Below are 23,262 nucleotides of genomic sequence, written 5' to 3'. Positions count from 1 at the left end.
GCCTTCAGACTGTAAGTCCCACGTACGTTCCAATATTTGCACCTTCGGGGAGTACGTGTTTGGAAATTGTGTAAGGGCAGATAACTCTTGATGGACGTTTACCACAGTTAAGTTATGAATGTTCACAATATAAAGTTGACTGTCACATAGTAAGCTCACATCTACCAGCAATTACCGGTTCACAACTCGAATGATCTCTCAATGCTAGGTCAATTAATATTATATTTTCATCGATTTCCCAGCTCACGCTCACAGAAATGTCAAATCAATTTTGGACATACATATTTCTGACTTGTAACTGGTACTTAATGTCCGAAGGAAGAATATAAACTATATGCGTGCACGTTAACTTGATAAGAACATTTTGGAAACACTTCGGAGCTTTTAGAAGTTTCTTTTTCATGATACATACAAAGAACATAAAGCAGAATAAATGTATAGCGAGTTTCTAACTTTTCCAACCCGTGCCGTTATTTATGTAGAGAAAACAAAACTTCCTGGTCTCAGCCAGAAATCTTACTTTTTGAGCGCGCAGCTATTAATCTGGTGTGTGAACGGAATCTTCTGAGAGTCGAACATGTGTATATGTCGATATTTCCTCATGACGTCACAGTTTGTTTGCTTGGTTGTAACAAAGTGTAATATAGTTATATATCAACATTTATTTTACCAGAGAATATATTTTGACAGACGTTTATTTACCAATAATGCAGAAATCTAGATGTACCGCACGAGCGTGTACCAACAAATAAACGTGAGTTCCCTCATGTTCAGCCTATCCTGAGTTAGGTTCATGTCAGTATTGCTGTACTATGGTACAAATGTTTACCTGGCAGTGACGCTTAGAATTCTAATTGCAACTCTGAATCGAGAGCGTCATGGCTGGAATCTGCTGCCGTCAAACGTGCTGGTGTGTGTTCACTCCGACCGTTGTGTCTGTGATATAATACTGGTTACGTTTAGAGAAACTCGGAAAACAATTGATTGTCTCACCGGACCTACTGACTCTTGGCGGAAAATGTCGATCGTAGGAAGGAGCTGTTCCAAGTAATATAACATTAAGTTAGTTTAGGGGTTTTAAATACCGTCGGTTTCATGAGACTGGCCGAATTTACAAACTATATCACACCGGACGACTATCTGTCATACCTGGACGAGGTTCAGAATTGATATTTGCCTGGTTGTATTCCGGTTGAAACCAAATAGTATTAAGCACATATTGTGAAATTAGGAACGAAAAAATAATTGAATAATGTTCTATATATATTGTGAAAATAGGAACGAAAAAATAATTGAATAATGTTCTATATATTAACAAATATGTGTTGTTCAAAAGAGATTCTGAATCCCCGGTATGGTGTCCTGGTGATCGGTAAACTTCGGTAGCTCTTCTCCGACTGAAATGGTCTTTTCGTTGTACATACGACTTTGATGTGATAATGTGCTTGAGAAATGACTCTAATTAACCGATGTGATAATATGCTTGAGAAATGGCTCTAATTAACCCTTACAGAAACGTTGGGGTAGTATATGGCAGATATAGACGGCAGGCGTCACAGTTTGTTTAACTTCCGGTTACATGACCTTTGTCCAAGGGCCACAAGGTCGTTATGGCATTTTCTTGAGCAGACTATTTACTTTTTAGTTAGCTAACAGTTGAAGCGACGGGTGATATCGAGGCAGAATGGAAAGGTACTCTCTAGTCGTGGGCTGTACGTTTGTCTTTAACAATTAAACACTGGGTGTTTTGTTACATTGATGTATGCACGAACCCGCCCCCATTGTCTTTCAAGGTCATCGGCCTGAGTGTCCCGCTCATCCTATAACATGTAGGGATATAATGTAATTATCATGTATTGCTTTTGCTAGTATCATATGCTTGTCTTGATGTTTTTAAGCATTGAACGATCTATTAAACCGTTTTTATCATTTGGATATTGTAACAAAAACTGTTTCGCTTGGTTTCGCGAAAACGATGATTTCAGAGTCCGTTATTTCCAAACAGTGGGGAGGTAACTCTCAACGTCACAGTTCTTACCAGCAAACTGTGACAGTAATACATATTCTTTCACGTGACTGTCACACAGCACACTGTACACGTACTCCTGCCATGCTGCAGATTTCGAAAATATTTTTCTTTTTGTATTTAAAACTGAACGTGGAAATTCAATAACCTCCTTTCTAATTAAACCGCCATGTTGTACGAACTGGATGCGGAGGGGTTCAGTCGTACATTGCATTTAAAGACAGTTTCTTTTCCCTAAAGGCTCCGAGTTACCATATTAAAAAACAAACACAAAATGTAAAATGCCGGATGTCCAATGACACGGATCTTGATTTCCTAAAACACGTTTGGCATGATTTAACCTCTGATACCACATACGCTTTATCATTACTATCATGATAATAATACTTATGATAGAAATTAGGATCACGTTTGTCTTTTTCGTACACTAGCACAAACACTGATGTTTTCTACATGGCGTTTGTATTAGAAACCCACCTGCAATTTGCCTGGCTGGGTCGTCAATCTTCAGTTGGAAACACCCACTCTGTAGCTGTATATATGTGATTGCAATGAAAGGTAGACGGTGGCTAGACTGACCCCGTCTACCCAGACACAGCCCACGACTCGACAGAGCACCATGAACCACTATTCTATATTTCATGTTTATCCCATAGTTCATGAATAAAAGCACTGAATGAACAATATACTGGTTATGTCATCATTCATTTTGTTTTTGCCTTTTCAAGTGAGTCAGTATGGTTTTACCCCGCTTTTAGCAATATTCCAGCAATGTCACGGCGGGGGACACCAGAAATGGGCTTCACACATTTTACCCATGTGGGGAATCGAACCCGGGTCTTCAGTCTGACGAGCGAACGCTTTAACCATTAGGTTTCCCCACCGCTACCATTTGCCTTTTCATCTCCGTGTTCATATTTTCGCACAAATCATTATTAATCTTTGTAATAGTTCACTTCAAGGATTCCCAATGTTGTTGGGTATTTTTCAAAGATAGAAGGCCTATTGGTGGCCTTACAGTTTATCATACTACAGTTAACTACGTATACCTCAAACATCAACACGTTTATAAGAGTTTGTTTTTTCGGTCCTGGCCTCTTCCTGTATATTGCTAAAAGTGGCTTAAATACATACTCACTCACTCACTCACTCACTCGATCACTCACTCACTCACTCGATCACTCACTCACTCACTCACATACGTTCACACCTTTGTAAAAGGCCATACTTACTGTAACATCTGATCTCGACGGGTGTATGTTGTGATTTACCCTGCAAACCTATGCATACCAAACCAACAAGGTCATCTACAGAGTTTAACGCTGTACTAAGCAATTTTCCAACTCTTTGACATAATCAAATAATTGAGTCTGGACCAGAAAATCCAGTGACTGACATTACGAGCATCGATAAACGCAACTGGGGTACGATGACATGCATCAGCAAAGGTAGCGCGCCTGACCACGCGATCCACCCCAGACCTTCACAGGGTACATCACCCCATACACCCCTAGATACAACGAATCTTACTGACAGAAATGTCTTTAAAATCCCCCAAAGCGAACCATTTCATGTCGTCGTCTTGACAAACAGCAGACGTCAGAAGTAAACACATCCAGAGTGATCTCCCTTGAATGGCAATCGGATGAGCTCGCTTAAGTTCGTGAGTGACTGGTTTAGCTGGGTTTAACGTCGCTTTGAACAGTATCTCGGTGTATATGGTGCTACTATACGAGGAACGTGATGCAGAATCGGGCGCTACCCTCTTTGTTGAAACCCACGAATGCAAGTAGGTGTTGTAAAAAAACTAGAAACAATCAGAGCGAACCGGAATCGAGCTCACGACAACAGTTTTTGGCATGTAGCTAGAGATTGGACTTTCACACAGCAAAGTATTCAATCAAGTTGATTCGCATGGGTACGAAAGCGGGTTAGGAGAATGTGTACCTTATCTGTGAGTCGGGTATTTGGTAATATATTGCAGTCGTGAGTAACCATTAAGATGGGTTCTATATGAATAACGCCTTGTTTACCATGATCTCACCAGGTTGACCTTTTTCGTGGGTTTAGTCCCAAAAGTTAGACGTCCCAAAAGTCATACATCCCAATTGTCAGACAAATCAATCAGGCATTACTGTGATTACAACCTAGTCTTACCCATTGATATAATGAACCTGTCCCATACACTAACGAGATGGTTTTCACATTTCTACAGAAATACTCTGATCAGAATACTAATGTTGACTGGCTTACTCAATCACTGGGTTCTCCAAATGTATTTTCACAATGTACTTACACATATACTTAAGAAGTCTAAGAAAAAACTGTTCTGTGCATGTATGATCATATCAAATCATAGTTTTCATGAACTATGTATACCTCTCTGGGAGACCCCTCTGGACAATTGTCAACTCTCATGGACAACCCTGAATTATCATGGACAACTATGGACTCCTGTTAACCCCTATGGAAAAGTGTGGACAACTCGGGGCTCTTGTGGACTACTGTGGACTACCAACCGCGGCTTCAGAGCCACACTTCAACTTTATCAGAACACCTCACTAACCCCAGCATGGACGACCTTCACCTTCTCGCGATCACGCTGTCGTTTTTTGACAGCAATTGATGTATTGGTCGTTCATAAAACATGCAGAAAATTTATTTCCGCATGAATTATGTGAGCCTGTCAATACCCATATGTTTCCTCGATATGCACTCAGCTGCAGAATTATGCAAACAGCATCATTTTAACTCACATCAGCTTCCACATCAAATTGCATGTTATTTTTCACAAAAAAAGTGAAATTCAAATAGTTCGACTGTTTATTCTTTACTTTACAGGTGTACAATCGATTCGAGTTCAGACACTTGTTCATTGTTTAGCAACTTTCTGATAGATACTGCTAAGTACTATTTTATCATCGTAGGGACCTTATATTTAACACGTTCATATCGAACAGAGTCGGTTACAGCGTTCGCTCGTCACGCAGAAGACCCGGGTTCGATTCCCCACATGGGTACAGTGTCTGAAGCCCATTTCTGGTGTCCCCCGCCGTGATATTGCTGGAATATGGCTAAAAGCGGCGTAAAAAGGTAAATTCACACACCCACGCACTCGAACAGCGTCGACCTTAATGAACTATAATATGCCTCAAACAGCATTAACGTTCAAATATCACAACAGTTTACCATTTTCAAATTTCGATTTTATTGCTTTTTAATCGAAATGAGGTATAAAATTGATATCTGCTGATTGAATTCAAGGATAGACAAGTGAGGAGAGATTTGCAAAAGCATGTTAAGCCTATTCAAACCATGATATTTTGTTGTTCATGTGTACACATTTCGTTGAAACGGTGGGGCGGTGGGGTAGCCTAATGGTTAAAGCGTCTGCTCGTCAGGTTGAAGACCAGGGTCTAGATTTTCGAAGCTCTCTTAGCGCTAAGATAGTCGTAAGTGCCATACATTAACATTAACTTACGACTATCTTAGTGCCACGTGAGCTCCGAAAATCTAGACCCTGGTCTTCAAAGTTTCTGGTGTCCCCCACCGTGATATTGCTGGAATATTGCTAAAAGCGGCATAAACCATACTCACTCACACGGTAAGCAATGCCAATTAGCATTAAGTCAATACCATCATGGCATACACCTTTCTCAATAATCAATTAACTTTGAGAGAAAGAGTGAGTGATTGAGTTTAGTTTTACTCCGCACTCAGCAATATTCCAGCTTTATGGCGGCGGTCTGTAAATAATCGAGTCTGGACCAGACAATCCAGTGATCAACAGCATGAGCATCGATCTGCGCAATTGGGAACCGATGACATGTGTCAACCAAGCCAGCGAGCCTGACCACCCGATCCCGTTAGTCGCCTCTTACGACAAGCATGGGTTTGAGAGAAAGAACGTTCAGTAGAAACATAACGGTGGTGAGGTGAAATTGGGTTTAACGTGGTACTTAAGAATATTTCGCTCATATGACGACATGCATGCGTGTGTACAGGTATATGTAACTATCAGAAATGTTCAGTCCTGCATGATCTTCGTGTGATATGAATGTACCCACTCTTGTGGATAAGGGTACGTAAGTCCCAAAACTTTCAAAGTCAATTTAAACTTACCAGGATTTATAAAGTAGTATTTTTGCGCTTTTACTTTTGGCTAAAATTTCCTACCATCGCCAGGGACTGAAGGGATGGTATAAATCCAACTAGGGTCCATGCAGGTAGCAAAAGTACTCTAAGTCTCCATGGTCCCTAGTATGGTGATCTACCTTCAGTTGTTGGCGATCTATAACCCGTGTTTTATACTGTATTGTCTTCTTTAATTGGAATGTTTTAGCTTTGCTCGCTAGTTTTATATTCATAGCTGTAATTCTCTGGTATTATTTACTGTCCATCGTCGACAGGTTTTAATCTTCAAAATGTTTTCACTTTTTCTTGTGTAAATTGTTTTCGTCACGATATGGCTGAGATATTGCCGATGTGACGTTAAATATTAACTCTCACTCACTCACTCACTTATTCATTCACTCACTCACTCTTGTGAATAAAAATAATGGGGAAAAAAACAACATTATATTGACTCCGAGCCGACCAGCCCTTGCTGTACCCATTAAAGCAGAGCGCCAGGCAGGGAACAACCAGCCTCGTTCCCTGGATCTGTTGCGCCTGCGCTAACGCTCCGACACTGGGAATCAGGTTGGGGAACAACAATTACCATATTTTAACGTCTTTTGGTATGAGTGAGTGAGTGAGTTTAGTTTTACGCCACACTCAGCAATATTCCAGCTATATGGCGGCGGTCTGTAAATAATCGAGTCTGGACCAGACAATCCAGTGATCACCAGCATGAGCATCGATCTACGCAATTGGGAACCCATGACATGTGTCAACCAAGTCAGCGAGCCTGACCACCCGATCCCGTTAGTCGCCTTTTGTCAGGCTCGCTGACTTGGTTGACACATGTCATCGGTTCCCAATTGCGCAGATCGATGCTCATGCTGGTGATCACTGGATTGTCTGGACCAGACTCGATTATTTACAGACCGCCGCCATATAGCTGGAATATTGCTGAGTGCAGCGTAAAATTAAACTCACTCACTCACTCACTCCAGAGAGACACCTAGAGGATTCTGGTAGGGGACGCAGTGTTTCATTTAAGAATTTAAGACCACCAACTCGGCAGGTTCAGGATGATGTGCATCACTTACTTAAGACATCAGGCTACTGTAAGTTACTCCTAGTCTGGTTGATCTTCATCATCACTGATGGGTTCATCACTGTAGCACGAATGTTTTAATATTCAGGTGTGAGTGAGTCGAGTTTTACGCCGCTTTAAGGTATATCCCGGCTGGAAAACAAAAACAATGGATTTCGCACACTGTACCCATGTGGGGAATAGAACCCGGGTCTTGGACGTGACGAGCGGACACTTTAACCACTACGCTTCCCCGCTGCCTCTAAAATTTAGGATCCCTCATAAACTGTTTGGATGTTTGACTACTTCTGTTAACGTTATACATCATGGAATTAGTTGGCTCTGTGCTCCTTATTGATATTCTGAGGTTGGTTTTGTGTCCAGTTGTCATCATGCTTAGATTTATACCCATTAGCCGTTTCAATAGTTGCCGATTACTTCGACGCGGTCATTAATCTATCAGTTGTTCTTGTGTATTTCGCCAATGTGGTCAGTAGTCACGATATGGCTGAAATACTGCCGCTGTGACCATAAACTTGAACTCACTCGCTCCATGTGGTCAGAGTTGCGTCCCTTCCTATTTTCGGCCCCCATTGGGAATGTAGGCTCTTCGTCCTCCACCCTGTGCTAGTGGGGTACGCAAACGTCGAAGACCAGCGTCACCTCCGACATGAACCTGATACTCCGAAATAAACTGATACTTTTTAAAGCGGCATCCAAATTACACCCAACTAAATTAAACCTCGTTTCCAAAGAAGCATTTTACATGTGCTTCCTAATCTTTGAGTTACTTGAGCAACACGATGATGTTGTCAATGCAAGGGAGATAACCAGTACTTAGTTTAAAAGTGGGCACAACCACCCGCCTTTCGATACCCACAACCCCCACCCGCTTGGTCACCCACGCTAAGCTTCTCTGACCTTTACTATGACAAGTCCAGTATATGTCAGTATGATATAGCCCATAAATTATATATGTTATATTTTCAAAGTGAAACATCTGTCCTAAACTCTTGAATTTCAATATTTTTACTGCAGAGCACAGTGTATTTTTCTGTAGAACTAAATCGCAACTGATTGTGGCACGCCACAAGAATGGCATCTCATCCTACCGGGTACCCAGTTATACTGCTTGGTGAAGGCATGTTTGGAACAAAATTACTTGCCTAAGGAGTCACCATTATCCTACGTTTGCTTCAATTTGGGGCACGACCGAAGAATCTGGAACTCACAGGGGTGACGCTATTCTCAGCTTGAGAGTTGTGGGCAGTGCACAGGTTTACGGGTCACCGGTACTAGACACACACCTATACATTATTCTCCACAAACCGTACATATGAATGTCCAGATTAAATAATCATTGGACATTAATAATGATTCTTTTAATTACTGATAAATTCATCTATGATGATCCGGATTAAGCAAAGGCAAAACGGAATAGGGTGGTCAGATTCGCTGAAATGGTTGATAAATCTCATCGTATCCCCAATGCGTACATTGACGCTCATGATATCAATCACTGGATTGTTTTGTCCAGACTCGAATACTTACAGACCGCCACCACAGAGCTGGAATATTACTGACTGCGGCGGCAAAAATGAAATAACTGACCAATAATAATTGATGATGCCTACCGATATATGTGTTTTCAGGAGTAACGGGGACTGAACAGTTTGTTTCCCAGTTATTGATGTATCAAATGCCTAATTCTATTTTTACATTCAGTGAGTGAGTGAATGCGTTGGGTTTTACGCCGCTTTGAGCAATATCCCAGAAGTATCACGACGGGGAAATGGGCTTCACACATTGTACCCATGTGGAGAATAGAACCCGGGTCTTCGGCGTGACGAGCGAACGCTTTAACCACGAAGCTACCCCACCGCCCCTTTTACATTCAAAAGGGTATGGTGCCCTCCTAATGAGACCGGAACATTGCTTGTTCAATACTGACACTTACACAAATGAGTCTTATGAAATATATTCTGGAAAATGTCCCAAATGTAATAAAATACCTCAGCGTCTGATATATAACCATTAACACATTGATCGGCGTGTGCAGTTTACTTCATCAGTCATCACAAGGATCAATTCATCTGAGTATTCCTTGTCAGAAATGCAAACTAACGAGAAGTGGTTGGTTATAACTTATGATCTAGTTAATAAACCGTTGTTCATAATATCAACCACTTGTTTGCTTGGTTAATACGCGACTGTTCACAGACCATCGTGACATTGTTGAACAGTGCTGACGACGGCAATAAATTAATGAATTATTTACTCACTGATTCTTTCGCATATTTTCTTTGATTGTGAAATAGTTCAGTCTGGTATTTGTAGACAATAACATCCCGTAACCTGAAAAAAGACTCGTACCCCTCTCGTAGCCATTTTACTGAACTTGACTCTGTCTGAGCGCAAAAGCGCAGAGAGAAAGAAGTAGTCTAGTCGCGGAACTATTTCCAAGGGCATGTAACTCTAGTTTACTTGGAAAACAAACATGGCATCCACGCCAAGGAAATTACCCCAAAGGGTATGTTTAACATGCTTAATACTTTCCTACGCCATAATGTTAATATATCCTGGTTATAAAAATTCAGGAAACCCAAGAGGACTATGCAATAATTACAAATACATTTTGACCCAATTGCTTCTCTACATACGCGCATTCTGATTGGCTGGGGGAATATTTCTCCCGGACATGGCTACGAGAGGGGTACGAGTCTTCTTTCAAGTTAGGGAAAGAGGGAGTAGATACGAATGTAACATCCACATGATTCCTTGAGTAAACAAGGGACAGAGATGTGAGTTTGTGCGTTAGTGCATCTTGTTTTGGTTTTGTTTATTTACTTATGCTCTGAATCAAACTTTAAACATGACAAAAACATTTAAAAGATGCAAATTCATAAATATTATAACACAATCGCACGAGTAAACATTCGATTAAACGTAATAACATTAACCCTGTGCAGCGGCCATAAAATCCCGTGCTGGAAGCACGAACCTTATCATCCGAGATCGGACGCATTGTCCACATGGCCAAAGATGTTAACCCTGGCAGCAAACTAGCAGAGTAAGGATGTCATCTGTCGGATGGCTCCACAACCTGCTACACCTGCATACCACAGGAGTTAACGAGTTTAGTTTTACGCCGCTTTTAGCAACATTCCAGCAATGTCACGGCGGGGGACACCAGAAATGGGCTTCACACATTGTACACATATAGGGAATCGAACCCGGGTCATCGGCGTGACGAGCGAACGCTTTAACCACTAGGCTACCCCACCGTTCCACATACGACAGGGAGAGCGGAAGGTCGCGGGTTCGATCCCCGACCGCGTCATACCAAAAGACGTAAAAATATGGTCCTTGTTGGTCCCTGCCTGGCGCTCGGCATTAAGGAGTGGTCGGCTCGGAGTCAATATAATGTATCTGAGTGGGGTATTCACGCTTCACTGCGGCATGGTATCTCAGTGGGTTAGCACTATAAACCCAGTTTCAGCCTGGGCTAGTACAAGCAGCAGCACATACACATTCACACGCATGCACGTCGTCATATGAGCGAAATATTCTCAAGCACAACGTTAAACCCAATTTCACCTCACCTCACATACGACAGGACACGAGGGACCTATTCTTCCCCGGAATCCACACGGGTGGGTGAGCTGTAGTAACCACCATCCTTCAACCCACAGCCAGAAACAGATTTGGTAAACGTGTAATTACCTAACTAATAAATGTTTTCAGTCCAATTGTGTCAACACTGTCTCATTCATCACAGACATACAGACTCAGTGACATGTTGTTCCATTCCCCATTAACTTTAACAACGGCCCAGACACCCCAGTGTGAAATCTCTTCAGTGAGTGAGATTCCCACACATATGCTGTAAAGCCATATGTGACCACCAGCAACGTGTACGGCGACACTTCGTCATCATCGGAGGTAAGCGAGACTGCACGTATGTCGGTAGATGTAAAATGTAATCCAAGGTTCGGCAAATATATATCAACTTACGCTTATTGAACATTTGCACTTGGTTTGCTCGTCCAGTTGGTTGCTTAGTAGCAGACAGCATTAGCACTGGTGGTCTTCGGTTCATGATGATGTGCAAAATACCGAATTTATCTTTGTCAACTACACTGATGTACCAGCTCCCACGACAACACACATTATTGATCTTTTGTTTCGTTTAACGCCGCACTCAGCAATATTCCAGTTGTATGGCGTCCGTCTGTAAATAATGGACCTGGATCGGGCAATCCAGTGATCAACAGCATGAGCATTGATATACGCAAATGAGTGAGTGTTGTATTTACCTCGAGCCTGACATCCAGAGCCTCGACATCACTGTGGTTTTGCTTTCATCAGCAGCACGGAGATTCCGGTTTAGCGTGAGTGAGTGAGAGAGTTTAGTTTTACGCCGCTTTTAGCATTATTTCAGCAATATCGGGGTACACCAGAAATAGGCTTCACATATAGTACCCATGATGGGAATCGAACCCGGGTCTTCCGCGTAAGGAACGAACGCTTTAACCACTAGACTGTCCCATCGCTCCTTCCGGTTTGAATCATCTCAATAGCAATACCATATTCTTGTACATGTAACTGGTGGTAAGGCTTGGGTTTTTTCCGTACAGAATAATCTGCGTCCTAAAATACTGGGATGAAATATGTTGTTATTGTTGTTGTTGTTGTTGTCATGTTTCAGGGTGTAACAAGTTCATATTCTGCCAGTGTGACCGTAATTTTAAATATTATTTGTTGGGGAATTAAATAGACACTGTATTTGTTCAGGATGATATTCGGCGGACGGCGTCTTTGGCCGATGCTCCTCACGAATACATCAAGCAACACAAGGTTGTGGAGAGAGACTTTACGAGCGCTTCCTTCATTAACCGCGCCACGTCGATCTTCAGATGAGTACATTACAGTTGCGACAAATCCGTTTACGGGCACTTTATTCCGTGGGTTGTGGGTTTTACAAAAAGGTGAACAGCTTTCCTTTCTTAATTTGACTTTATAATACTGAAATAATGTTCAAAGCGGCTCGAAAACCCATCCCGCTGGCTCATAATCGGTATGTCACGCCACGTTTTAGTATCGCGATGAGACATTGACTTTTTATTAATAACACTCATTACCTGCGATGTATTTACACCTTTACGTTTCAAGTTATATAGAAGAAGAAGAAGAAGAAGAAGAAGAAGAAGAAGAAGAAGAAAAAATATGGTTTATTACCGTGTAACATGATGAATTACAATAAAAGACATTTCATTATCCCGGGGATTTAATATCAGTATCCGGCCATATGGCCTATAAGACACAATTATCACAGTTATATAAAAACATTGATAATAAAGTGCCTGCGTGCATGTGTGTGGTGTGTCTTGTTTTACACACATACGATATGTGAATATATATATAAAATACCAAGTATTTTATCGAAATTCATATAAATATATCTTAATGATCTAACTAGTTTTTGAGAACATATATCCCATTTCTCCGACAAGTATGCCACACCTCCATTTGCCTAGTGTCAATAAGCATCGTGTAAGTATTTTCAAAATCTTGTCAACAAACAGTAACCTACATGCGAATTCGTTGCATGTCTACAAAATTGAATTTAAGCCTGTCTGAAGCCCAAGGTCACCTGGTGGTCACGTCTTAGGCTAATCTAATGTCGCAACTAGCCGTCCCCGGTCAGCCTCCTCGGGAGGCGGAGGGGGGCAGTCCCCCGAGGTTCACCCTCCAGCAGTACAAGCTTGTGCTTAGTGTATAATTGATCCTGACCGCCACAGCTGGTGCCCGAACAGAGACTGCCGTCACATGTGGGCCTACATTGATGTCAAGGAATCGCCAGCATTATAGCGTGGGCTGGCTTGCTGCACAAGAACTAGAGTAATAGTTACATGGTATGGATACCATCGGACTTCCATACGGGTTTAGCGTGTGACGACCTCCAAGAGACATGGGATGGATATAAGACTTGATATTATGCCGAAAGGTAAGTTTGGGGTTTTCTCCTCATCTCATCTCCTCAATCTCCTCATCTCGAATCATTTGTGTACTCATAAGTTACTGGTTCAGCGAATCAACTTGATCAATAGGTACCGTGACTGACTCTCCACCATGAATACAAGGTGTGGTTTCTGGTCCCTTCACAATTGACATTGACTTTCATACACACATGAATAAACGCGATCGATTTTTACATTGTGCCTTTAAATTTAATGCTGGCCACTGAAGTCGAAGTTTGGACTATAAACAGTGAGTATGTTTAGTATACCTGTCGCTGTAAGTAAGTAATACATGGTTGGAGGACATTGATGGGACGTCCGACTCTCCACTAGTCGAAACCTCACAGTCTTACATCACTTTGTACGATGACGTCGTTCAGGTAAATATTTACATATTTTGGAGTGTTTTTTTCCAAAACATCTAAACCCGTTGCATCAACTCAAGTGATACTGACATTTTACAACCCATTCGGTTAAACCGTTAGCCCTAACAATATAAAAAGACCCTATCACCCCCTTTCTGCGGTGTCAGCAATGACTAGGCATGAACATTGAATTGAATTTTCAAATGATTTTTACCCATATAAAGTCACACATATTTTAATGCCACGCGATTCCTGAATCGTGCTGGATCATTTGAATGTCTATTGCTATGAATATGACTTTTAAATAATTTTCCCCAGGCCCAAACATTCACATGAATTCAATATCATGCCTTGGACCTTACTTTAACACGTATATACCTTTAGTTTGACCTACACAAAGACTGAGTGAACCCTAGGAGTGATTGATTAACACTATAAGCAAGTCAGTAAGTAGGTTTAGATTTTGGACAGTATATCTTTAATAGAACTTCGTAACAGCTTGATCTGGGAGGGAAACCCGAAGTAATATAGGTCTCAGAATGTTCCGTGTTGGTGAACCCCTTGAACACGGGTAAGGTCTTGACATATCAAGAACTCCCTGTCAGAGGTTTCTGATGGTGTAGTCTGCCTCGCAGTCCCTGAACCCAAAATGCTAAAGCCCCAGATGAAGCAAGTCTCGATTCTACACAGGTTCAGGTCTAAATCTTCCATTTCACTCCTTGTCAATATAAATGGAATTATTTCTTTCTATCTATTATATACTAAGCAGCAAAAGAAACGTCAGTTTGGAATTTTCCTTCGCAGAAACGGATAAGTGTAAACTCATTTAATGTTTTGATTGTATATTTTTGACAACATCTCCAACTTTACCTGAGCAAAGACATTCCTTCCCAAACTCAGAATGGAACCCAGGAAATGGTCTCAAAAACGTAACCTGATCTCGGAGATGGTACGATGTTCTCCATGTTTTTTATGCAACTCATGCTGCACGTGCTGTTCACAAGGACCAGCCCTATAAAATGCACCCCCAAACCTGGTTGAAACATTCACATTACAACGTCAGGAGGTTGCCGCAACTCACGACAGCTCAGAGGAACCAGGCGCTAGGAAGACTTGAAGCTGGCCACACTGCACAAGCCGTTGCCAATCATTTCCAGGTCAACGTTCGGACCATGTACAGGCTGCAGCAACGTTTCCGGACCACCAACACCACAAATGATCGCCCCCGTACTGGTAGACCAAGGGTGACCACAAGACGACAAAACCGCCATGTTGTGCGACAGCATGTACAGAATCCCTTCATGCAGGCATTCGAAACAGCACGCCAGACAGTGGGAACACACGGAAGACCAATCAGTACTGATAAAGTACGTCGACGTCTTAACAGCGGGAACCTCCATTGCCGTTGACCTTACCGTGGACCTATCCTCACCCCTCGTCAATGGCGTGAACGTCTACAGTTTGCCCTACAACACCAAAACTTGCGATACAGGCAGTGGAGAACTGTTCTGTTCACAGATGAGAGTCGGTACTGCGTATCAACTGCAGATGGCAGAACAGGAATATGGCGACGACGTGGCCAGCGTTACTCAGACCAATGTGTTATGGAAAGAGACTCATGGGGAGGTGCAAGCATCGTGGTATGGGGTGGAATAGGCCTGAACCAGAGAGTGGGTCCTGTGGTGTTCCAGAGCCTTGGTCCAGGGAGAGGAGGCGGCATCACAGCGGTGCGCTACATCGACCAAGCTCTCAGACCCCACGTCATACCACATTTCGCACGTCACCGGAACAACATTTTCCAGCATGATAACGCCCAGGCCCATACTGCCAGAGCTACACGGGACTTCCTACAGCAGAACGGTGTCTTCATTATCCAGTGGCCAGCCCTTAGTCCTGATTTAAACCCAACTGAACATCTTTGGGATGAAATTCAGAGGAGACTGAATAATGTCATACCAAGGCCGAACACAGCCGATTTATTGCGCCAGGCCTTTCTCAGAGTGTGGTTCCAGATGCCAATGGCCTTCATCAGTCGATTGGTGCACTCCATGCATAGACGCTGTGCTGCAGTTATTGCCGCTCGTGGTGGTCACACTAGATACTGAAGTCAAGAGTCTGAATGGACTGCAAACTTTCACGTAATGTCTTGGAATTGTGCTGAGTTATTCATTGATGTGTCAGGATATTGTACACAAAAAATGTTTTTGATCCGCTTATTATGTCCATATCTGTAATGATTTGATTACAGTGCCTATCTAATTTTGAATTCGTACTGACGGTTTTTTTGCTGCTGAGTATATATATTCAGAGACTAAGCGTTAGTCTACTGGTGGTCATAAAACACTAATTCCGGCGCCTTAGATGGTTGAAGTGAGTGAGTGAGTGTGTTTAGTTTTACGCCGCACTCAGCAATATTCCAGCTATAGGGCGGCAGTCTGTAAATAATCGAGTCTGGACCAGACAATCCAGTGATCAACCCCATGAGCATCGATCTGCGCAATTGGGAACCGATGACATATGTCAACCAAGTCAACGAGCCTGACCACCCGATCCTGTTCGTTGCTGTGTGCGGCGTAAAACTGAACTCACTCACTCACTCATTTATATCACGCCTTAACATAGAGGACCGCCACATAGCTGGAATATTGCAGAGTGCCGCGTTAAACAACAAAACAAAACCTTTGAAGAATAATCAGGCAACTGGTTACGATAACCCTTGCAAACTTAACACATAATATACACTGTATTATGTGAAGACCGATGTTTCATTTCTATCTCTCCTGACATCTTGAGGGTCGGTTGGGTAGCCTAGCGGTTAAAGCGTTCGCTCGTCACGCCGAAAACCCGGGTTTGATTCCCCACATGTGTACATTGTGTGAAGCTCATTTCTACTGTTCCCTCTAATGGTTTGTGTTTCTTGTCAGGTGAAAATCGATATTCAAAGTGAAAGGTATATGACATAAACCATATTGAATTTAAGTTTCATGTGATCAACATCTGGCCGACAACGGTCTACTCATGTATGTGCCCATTTTTTCTTTTATTATGTTCTGGAATTCGCAACATCGATTTGAATAGGAACACACCACAGTCTGTGGAAACAGCTGTCGCCAGGCATATATATGATGTGTGCATGGATTCTGTAGATGAATAGTATTGCAACTTTCTTGCCTTGGAAACCATTAGCATTTCTGGAAATCAATATTTATAGGTATTGACAGATAACCTAATAGTACTTTGTTGGAGTCTGACACAACAGTGAGTAAGAGAGTATGGTTTTACGCCGCTTTCAGCCATATACCAGCAATATCACGGCACGAGACACCAGTCTTATTTTACCAACGTAGGGAATCGAACCAGGGTCTTCGGCGTGACGAGCCAACGCTTTAACCACTAGTCCAACCCCCTGGCACAACAGAGAGATATGGTTGTTCAATTCTTCGCAAAGAATCATCGCCCAATCTACATGCGGATACCTTACATGATGACAATAATAATATCCCAAACTGTCTGTGAGGCGCTAGAAGGTTAATTGTCATATGACTTAATATATCCCACCGGGTACCCATTTTCTGCTGGGTCGACAGAGACAATTGTGAACAAACTCATGATGACAGATGGATACTTTGTCACACAAGACCTGACTGACAGTTGGCCATTTTGTTACGTAAGACGTTATACAAGATTAACTCTTAAAAAAAAAAAAATTCTTTTCCTCTTTATAAAACATATAAACCTATTTTGCACTTGATAATTGTATCACAGAAGGCTAGCTCTTCATGAGAACATTTTGTCACAAAGGGCAAGATGTGTTTAACCAACAATTCACAGTCCGCCACAGTCCGCCATTTCATAATAAACTCAAAACTTTAAATTCAGAACGGAACCTCTTGACCTTATTGTCATTTGTCAAGTTTCTCGCAGTACAATATTTTCTTACTAAAAGTTAATGCCACCACATAATGGTTTCTGAAGAACTGACAGGATGTCATTTTTTCAATATAGCATATATATTAACATGTAGCAGGCGCTATACAAAGTCATATCATGATCAAACATTTATAAACCTGACTGACAGGTCGCCGTCTAATCACTAAACACGGCGTCTGTGAATATTGGGATCTGACAGTTGGACATTTAGTAGTAATACAACGCTGTCTTAAGAGCATACACCTGATTGGTCAATAACATCCATGTGTATTGTTATCCACATGACATTCGACCAGCACACACTGTAAATTTTCGTTCATTATCATCGATATATAATTTGAAATAAAACCCCTTATTTTGATGTGTGCTTTCTCAGCCCATCAAGACTCGGCTGTGATTTCCGTCAAGCATGCACAAGTCAAAACATTGATTACACGACAGTCTCGTTTCCTGTTGACTGGGTTCCGTCCTATTGCGCAACTTAGTACAATAACCAGTCCAGAATTTTGAGACCAATTCATTTAACTGGATACATAAATATTAATCAGTATATACATCTTTTGATACATCTAAGCACTTGTATATTGCAACACTACGCTCCTTATAATCCTTGCAAACACGTCGTGCAGCTTGCTCTGTCGTACAGCGAGCACTGACAAACAGAAACCTGGAAATCGTGGAAATCTCAAAACGAGGCTCCGCCGCTAGAAAAAATTGGCGTTCTGGTACGGACTTGATATTATATCAATCACATTGCGCGTTACAGAACTACACTGAATGACCGCAAAAAACACATAACAGATGTAACCAGTCAGCCAGATGCATTGTGAATCATTTTACGACCTCATCAAACTGGGGCAGTCTGTGACGTCTTAGTTCAAGTCATACTGCCTACAGCTCGCCATAAAATGTAGAAATACGATATTATTAAAGTTTAAAATTAAAATCTATTTGTAAATACCATTTTCTTATGAAACAAGAAATTTGAATTCACTGTAACCATAGTTGTTTGTGATGTCTATTTTCACTTTCACACGAGAAAATTTGGATCGGCTGAAAAGTAGGTCATTGACTGAATAGGTTAAGGAGACTCATGTTTCGGTTTGATGAGGCAGACAGAGGCGGTGTAGTGGGATGTTGGTAGACGCACCTGATGCCGCCGTCACCCAGCGACCAGCCATTTACCGTTGATATATGTACGCGTGAAATGTCTAGGGATGGTGTGTTTAGCTTCATGTAGGGACAGGTATCAGCACTTCCACTGAAAGTGCTATGTGAATAGATTCATCAAAAAGACACGACACATATTGCGTTCGTTTATACCTCATACAGACCATTTACCTTGCATCTTCCTATAACCATATACCCGACATATTTCATTGTGCCACGATTTTTGCACTTTCCCTTGTATGCACCCTGCCGTCTTCCCGCAGACATGCACATTGCCACCTTTCGTAAGATCATACACCCTTCCTTTAGACCTCGAACCTTTGTTCCTTCCGTTATAACATGCTTCCCGCCATCTTCTACAGACCATGCACCTTGCATTGATCGTGTACCCAACACCTTTCAGTATTCCATGTACCTTACACCATACATCAGATCGTGTACCCAACACCGTTCAGTATTCCATGTACCTTGCACCATACATTAGATCGTGTACCCAACACCTTTCAGTATTCCATGTACCTTGCACCATACATTAGATCGTGTACCCAACACCTTTCAGTATTCCATGTACCTTGCACCATACATTAGATCGTGTACCCAACACTGTTCAGTATTCCATGTACCTTACACCATACATCAGATCGTGTACCCAACACTGTTCAGTATTCCATGTACCTTACACCATACATTAGATCATGTACCCCCACACCTTTCAGTATTCCATGTACCTTGCACCATACATTAGATCGTGTACCCAACACCTTTCAGTATTCCATGTACCTTACACCATACATCAGATCGTGTACCCAACACTGTTCAGTATTCCATGTACCTTACACCATACATCAGATCATGTACCCAACACCGCTCAGTATTTCATGTACCTTGCACCTTAGATCATGTACCCAACACCGTTAAAAATTTCATGTATCTTGCACCATGCATTAGATCATGTACCCAACACCGTCCAGTATTCCCTGCAGCTTGCACCATACATTGGACCATATACCCCCAAACACCGTTCAGTATTCCATGTATCTTGGAACATGCATTAGATCATGTACCCAACACATTTCAACATTTCATATACCTTGCACCTTCCCTTAAACAATGCACCCCACACCTTTGATCATCTAATGTATCTTGCACCATCCATCAGATCAATGTACCTTGGATCTTCCGCTAAAATATGAAGCTATCTTACTCCCTTTACATTGTATATGTATTGTGCCTTGGATAGAGTACCCTGCAACCTACCTCTATATTCTGCATCTCACCACCTTGCCTTGGATCAAGTACCCCGGCAAGAAGGTACCCCGATCAAGTACCCCAGGCAACCCGGAATCCTACATTAGATCATCTGCGCGGTATTCCCTCTCAGGTCGATATCATTGATCAAGTTCTGTGACTGATTTAATGAAACAGACATGAAAACAACAATGCACAAATTCCTTCATACACACTATTCATACACTAACGTGGCAGTAGGGTAGCTTGGTGGTTAAAGCGTCTGTTCATCACGCTGAGACCCCCGGTCGATTCCCCATATGGGTACAATGTGTGAGGCCCAGTTCTGGTGTCCCCCGACGTGAAATTGCTGGAATGTTGCTAAAAGCGGCGTAAAACCATAATCACTCACTCATACACTATAACACACACTGGCTATGTAGGTCAAGTAGCAAGCACGTTTGTTCATTATGCTGAGCAGTGTCCTCATCGTGCCATGAATCACCACCCTGCAACGTTGGCCATTAGATCACGTATCTTGCCACCTCCACCTTAACTCTTTCCCTGTCCTTACCACCTTCCGCCTAAAGCACACCGTCATCTTTAAGGTGCCAGCTCACACCGAATTATCTGTGGATTTATATCCTCAACCACTTTATCCAGGGATCGTTACCTAATCATCTTAGAGCTCCCCTGCCTCATCGATTCCGCCTTAGCATTGTGTGTAAGAGCACTCACAATATTCCACCTATCTCCACCAAACCAGGCTGAACACACGAGAGGCGTCCTGGTGATCTGCATCACGGGTGTGGAGGCAATACGTTCTCTTTAACACGGTGTGTACAGACTAGTCTTTTGGTAATGGCGATTTGAATATCATCTTAACGTATTTTTAATGTATTATATGCCTCTGTGACATTGTGTACTGTAACTGTTTCTGTTCGCCAGGTAGACATGAACGATGACAACCCTTCAACTCCCCTGGTCTCCGACAAGTCGAACAGTTACAAATACATGGAGGAAAGCTCGGGGACCAGCGCGGCAAGTGCCCCGAAACCGGAAACAGAGAAGAGAGAAAGAAATCTGGGATCGAGGCTTGAGCTGAGGAAGAAGCTGATCTTGAGACGAAGATGGCTTGTGGATATCAAATTTGTGATGGCGATGTCGGGGATCTTGTTCATGGTGGTTGAAAATGAACTGTACTACTCCAATATGTACGAGAAAGGTACTGTCGTGTCTATAGTGTTGAAGTCTCTGACGTCGATCTCCACTCTAGTGCTGTTGGTGGCCGTCTGCATGTACTACCACACGGGGATGGAGATCCGGATGGTAGACGGTGGCGTGGACGACCCCCTCGTTGTCACACCGGTATACACGTGGGTCATGTTGGTAGCTGAACTTCTGGTCTGCGCCGTTCACCCATTTCCTGGAGATATAAGAATCGCCATGGACTCTTTACGTGGTATTAAAACGTCTTCCAGTATTGATGGAATTCTTTCCGTGTTAATGATGTTCCGGCTGTATATTGTCGGCAAGTTTATGGTGGTGCACAGTCGGCTTTTAACGGATCCTTCTACTCAGAGTATTGGAGCTGTGAGTACGGTTAGAATAAACCCGTTCTTTGTGTTTAAGTGCGCTATGAACAACCACCCAGGTTTGGTGATAACTTTCATTATGTTAACGATGTACACTGTGAGTGTTTGGGGAATGAGGACCTGTGAACTGTATTACACCCAGACAACTGAAGTCGCAAGTTTTACAGAATCAATGTGGCTGTCTGCCATAACATTCCTGACAGTTGGGTACGGGGATCTTACACCAAACACCCACTGTGGACGTTTCATCGCTGTGGTGACCGGTCTCATGGGATTAGGCTCCACCGCATTGTTAGTGGCTGTCATTGCGCGGCGTTTGGAGCAAAGCCGATCGGAACGTTACGTTTACAACTTCTTAACAAGGATACACCTGGAGAATAAACGTAAGAACGCCGCAGCCGACGTGGTGAAGTTGATCATTAGAATCTGGATAAGAAAGCGGCAGTTCAACACAGCTATATCAACTTTTACTTTACTAAACTGGAAATTACGTAACGCTGTTCGTACTATGAGACTGGCTCGGGCGTCACTAGCCGAGATTGACGGCACTTCAATCAGTTTGATTGAGATCAGTCAAGTTATGACGCGGGTCAACGGCGTCGTGGACGCCATGCTGTCGTCACAGAACCAAGTGTGTCGACGACTGCGACTTATTGAAAGCCAGCTTGCAAAGATGCAAACCGCCATGGGAGTAGAAACTCATGAGAAGCCTACGAAGGAACTGAGACGTTCGAAAACTCAGGATTAACAGACACTGTTGTAGAATGTATAGGGCCTGTAAGTCTCGCGAGTGCTACTTCCGGTACTAAGCTAGTTCCCGGTACCCTTTACGCTCGCCAACTTGCGATATGCGGGGCCCAGCTTACTTCCGGTAGCAGATTTCCGGTGACAAGCGTATATTCAAGAACAAGTTCTGGTTCCAAATTGCGCGACCGTCAAATATGACTTTACTAGACCGGACCAAGTGTACAACCATGCTTGGCTGTCACAACTGTTGACAATTGTAATAGTTGTCTAATTTGGGGATGGTTAGATCGGAAATTTGTTATGTCTGCAAGGAGTATCGGTTATTTACTGTCAACCGACAACCATGAGACGTTGTTTGTCACCGGAAGTACTAAGGTCTCGCGAAGTGTCGTGACCTACTTACGGGCCCTATTGTTTAGATATCTTAAGTACAGGTAGTGATTCCCACTATGCACGTGTGAAAAGATGTTTGATGTGACGCGTTAAAGATAAACCAGTATCTGTGATTTAGTTCCCTACTACAGTCGTGTGTACACTGGACTCCCTCGATCACGGAAAACATTATTAAGGCGTAAAAACGTTTCTTTGGCAGCGGCGCGTCAATCATGCGCCTGAATTATTTTAATTTTATAAAATTGGGTCAGGTGAAATGGAAATTGATATCCATGCTTGACAGCTGACGTTATGAACGTCATGAAGCCATTCATTTAAGTTATCTTTTACCATGTTTGTTTGAACATATCGTAGCAACATTACAATTAAAAAAACTCATATGTTTTGTCATTAACTTTTTCTGGTTATATTTTCTACAGTATACTTTTTCTTTTATTGAATTTCTAAAAGTGAAAAAACGTTATGCACAACAACTGAGGGTAACTTGATAATAAATTAATTTTCTTCTTTAGTTACAAATTCACGTCACAGATCGTAGAGGTCATGATTGCATACTCAATTCGTGCCCAATCTTCACTAAAACAATTCA

General features: G+C 42.4%; 1 protein-coding gene across 3 annotated transcripts; it reads left to right on the top strand.

Moving 5' to 3' along the window:
• Positions 1-13,088: 13,088 nt before the first annotated feature.
• Positions 13,089-22,363, top strand: LOC124276883 (small conductance calcium-activated potassium channel protein 2-like). 3 transcript variants are annotated; one of them, XM_046712549.1, is made up of 2 exons: positions 13,089-13,233; positions 20,891-22,363. In XM_046712549.1, exons 1-2 carry the CDS (start codon positions 13,203-13,205, stop codon positions 22,279-22,281), a joined length of 1,422 nt encoding a protein of 473 aa, XP_046568505.1. In that variant the 5' UTR covers positions 13,089-13,202; the 3' UTR covers positions 22,282-22,363. The 3 variants fall into 3 exon arrangements, with proteins under 3 accessions (XP_046568505.1, XP_046568506.1, XP_046568507.1); XM_046712550.1 differs by having other exon boundaries at positions 20,887-22,363; XM_046712551.1 differs by lacking the exon at positions 13,089-13,233 and adding an exon at positions 13,528-13,626.
• Positions 22,364-23,262: the final 899 nt, after the last annotated feature.

Source organism: Haliotis rubra, unplaced genomic scaffold, assembly GCF_003918875.1.
Source record: "Haliotis rubra isolate DU_JTF1 unplaced genomic scaffold, ASM391887v1 Scf215, whole genome shotgun sequence".
Lineage (NCBI taxonomy): Eukaryota > Metazoa > Mollusca > Gastropoda > Lepetellida > Haliotidae > Haliotis > Haliotis rubra.
This window is presented reverse-complemented; position numbering and strand designations above follow the sequence as displayed.

What these genes read in the sequence shown, in the direction of transcription:
- LOC124276883 (XM_046712549.1), top strand. Translation starts at nt 13,203, where the DNA reads ATGGATATAAGACTTGATATTATGCCGAAAG. An exon ending in ACTTGATATTATGCCGAAAG is followed by an intron (nt 13,234 to 20,890) that starts GTAAGTTTGGGG and finishes TTCGCCAGGTAG; the next exon opens with ACATGAACGATGACAACCCT.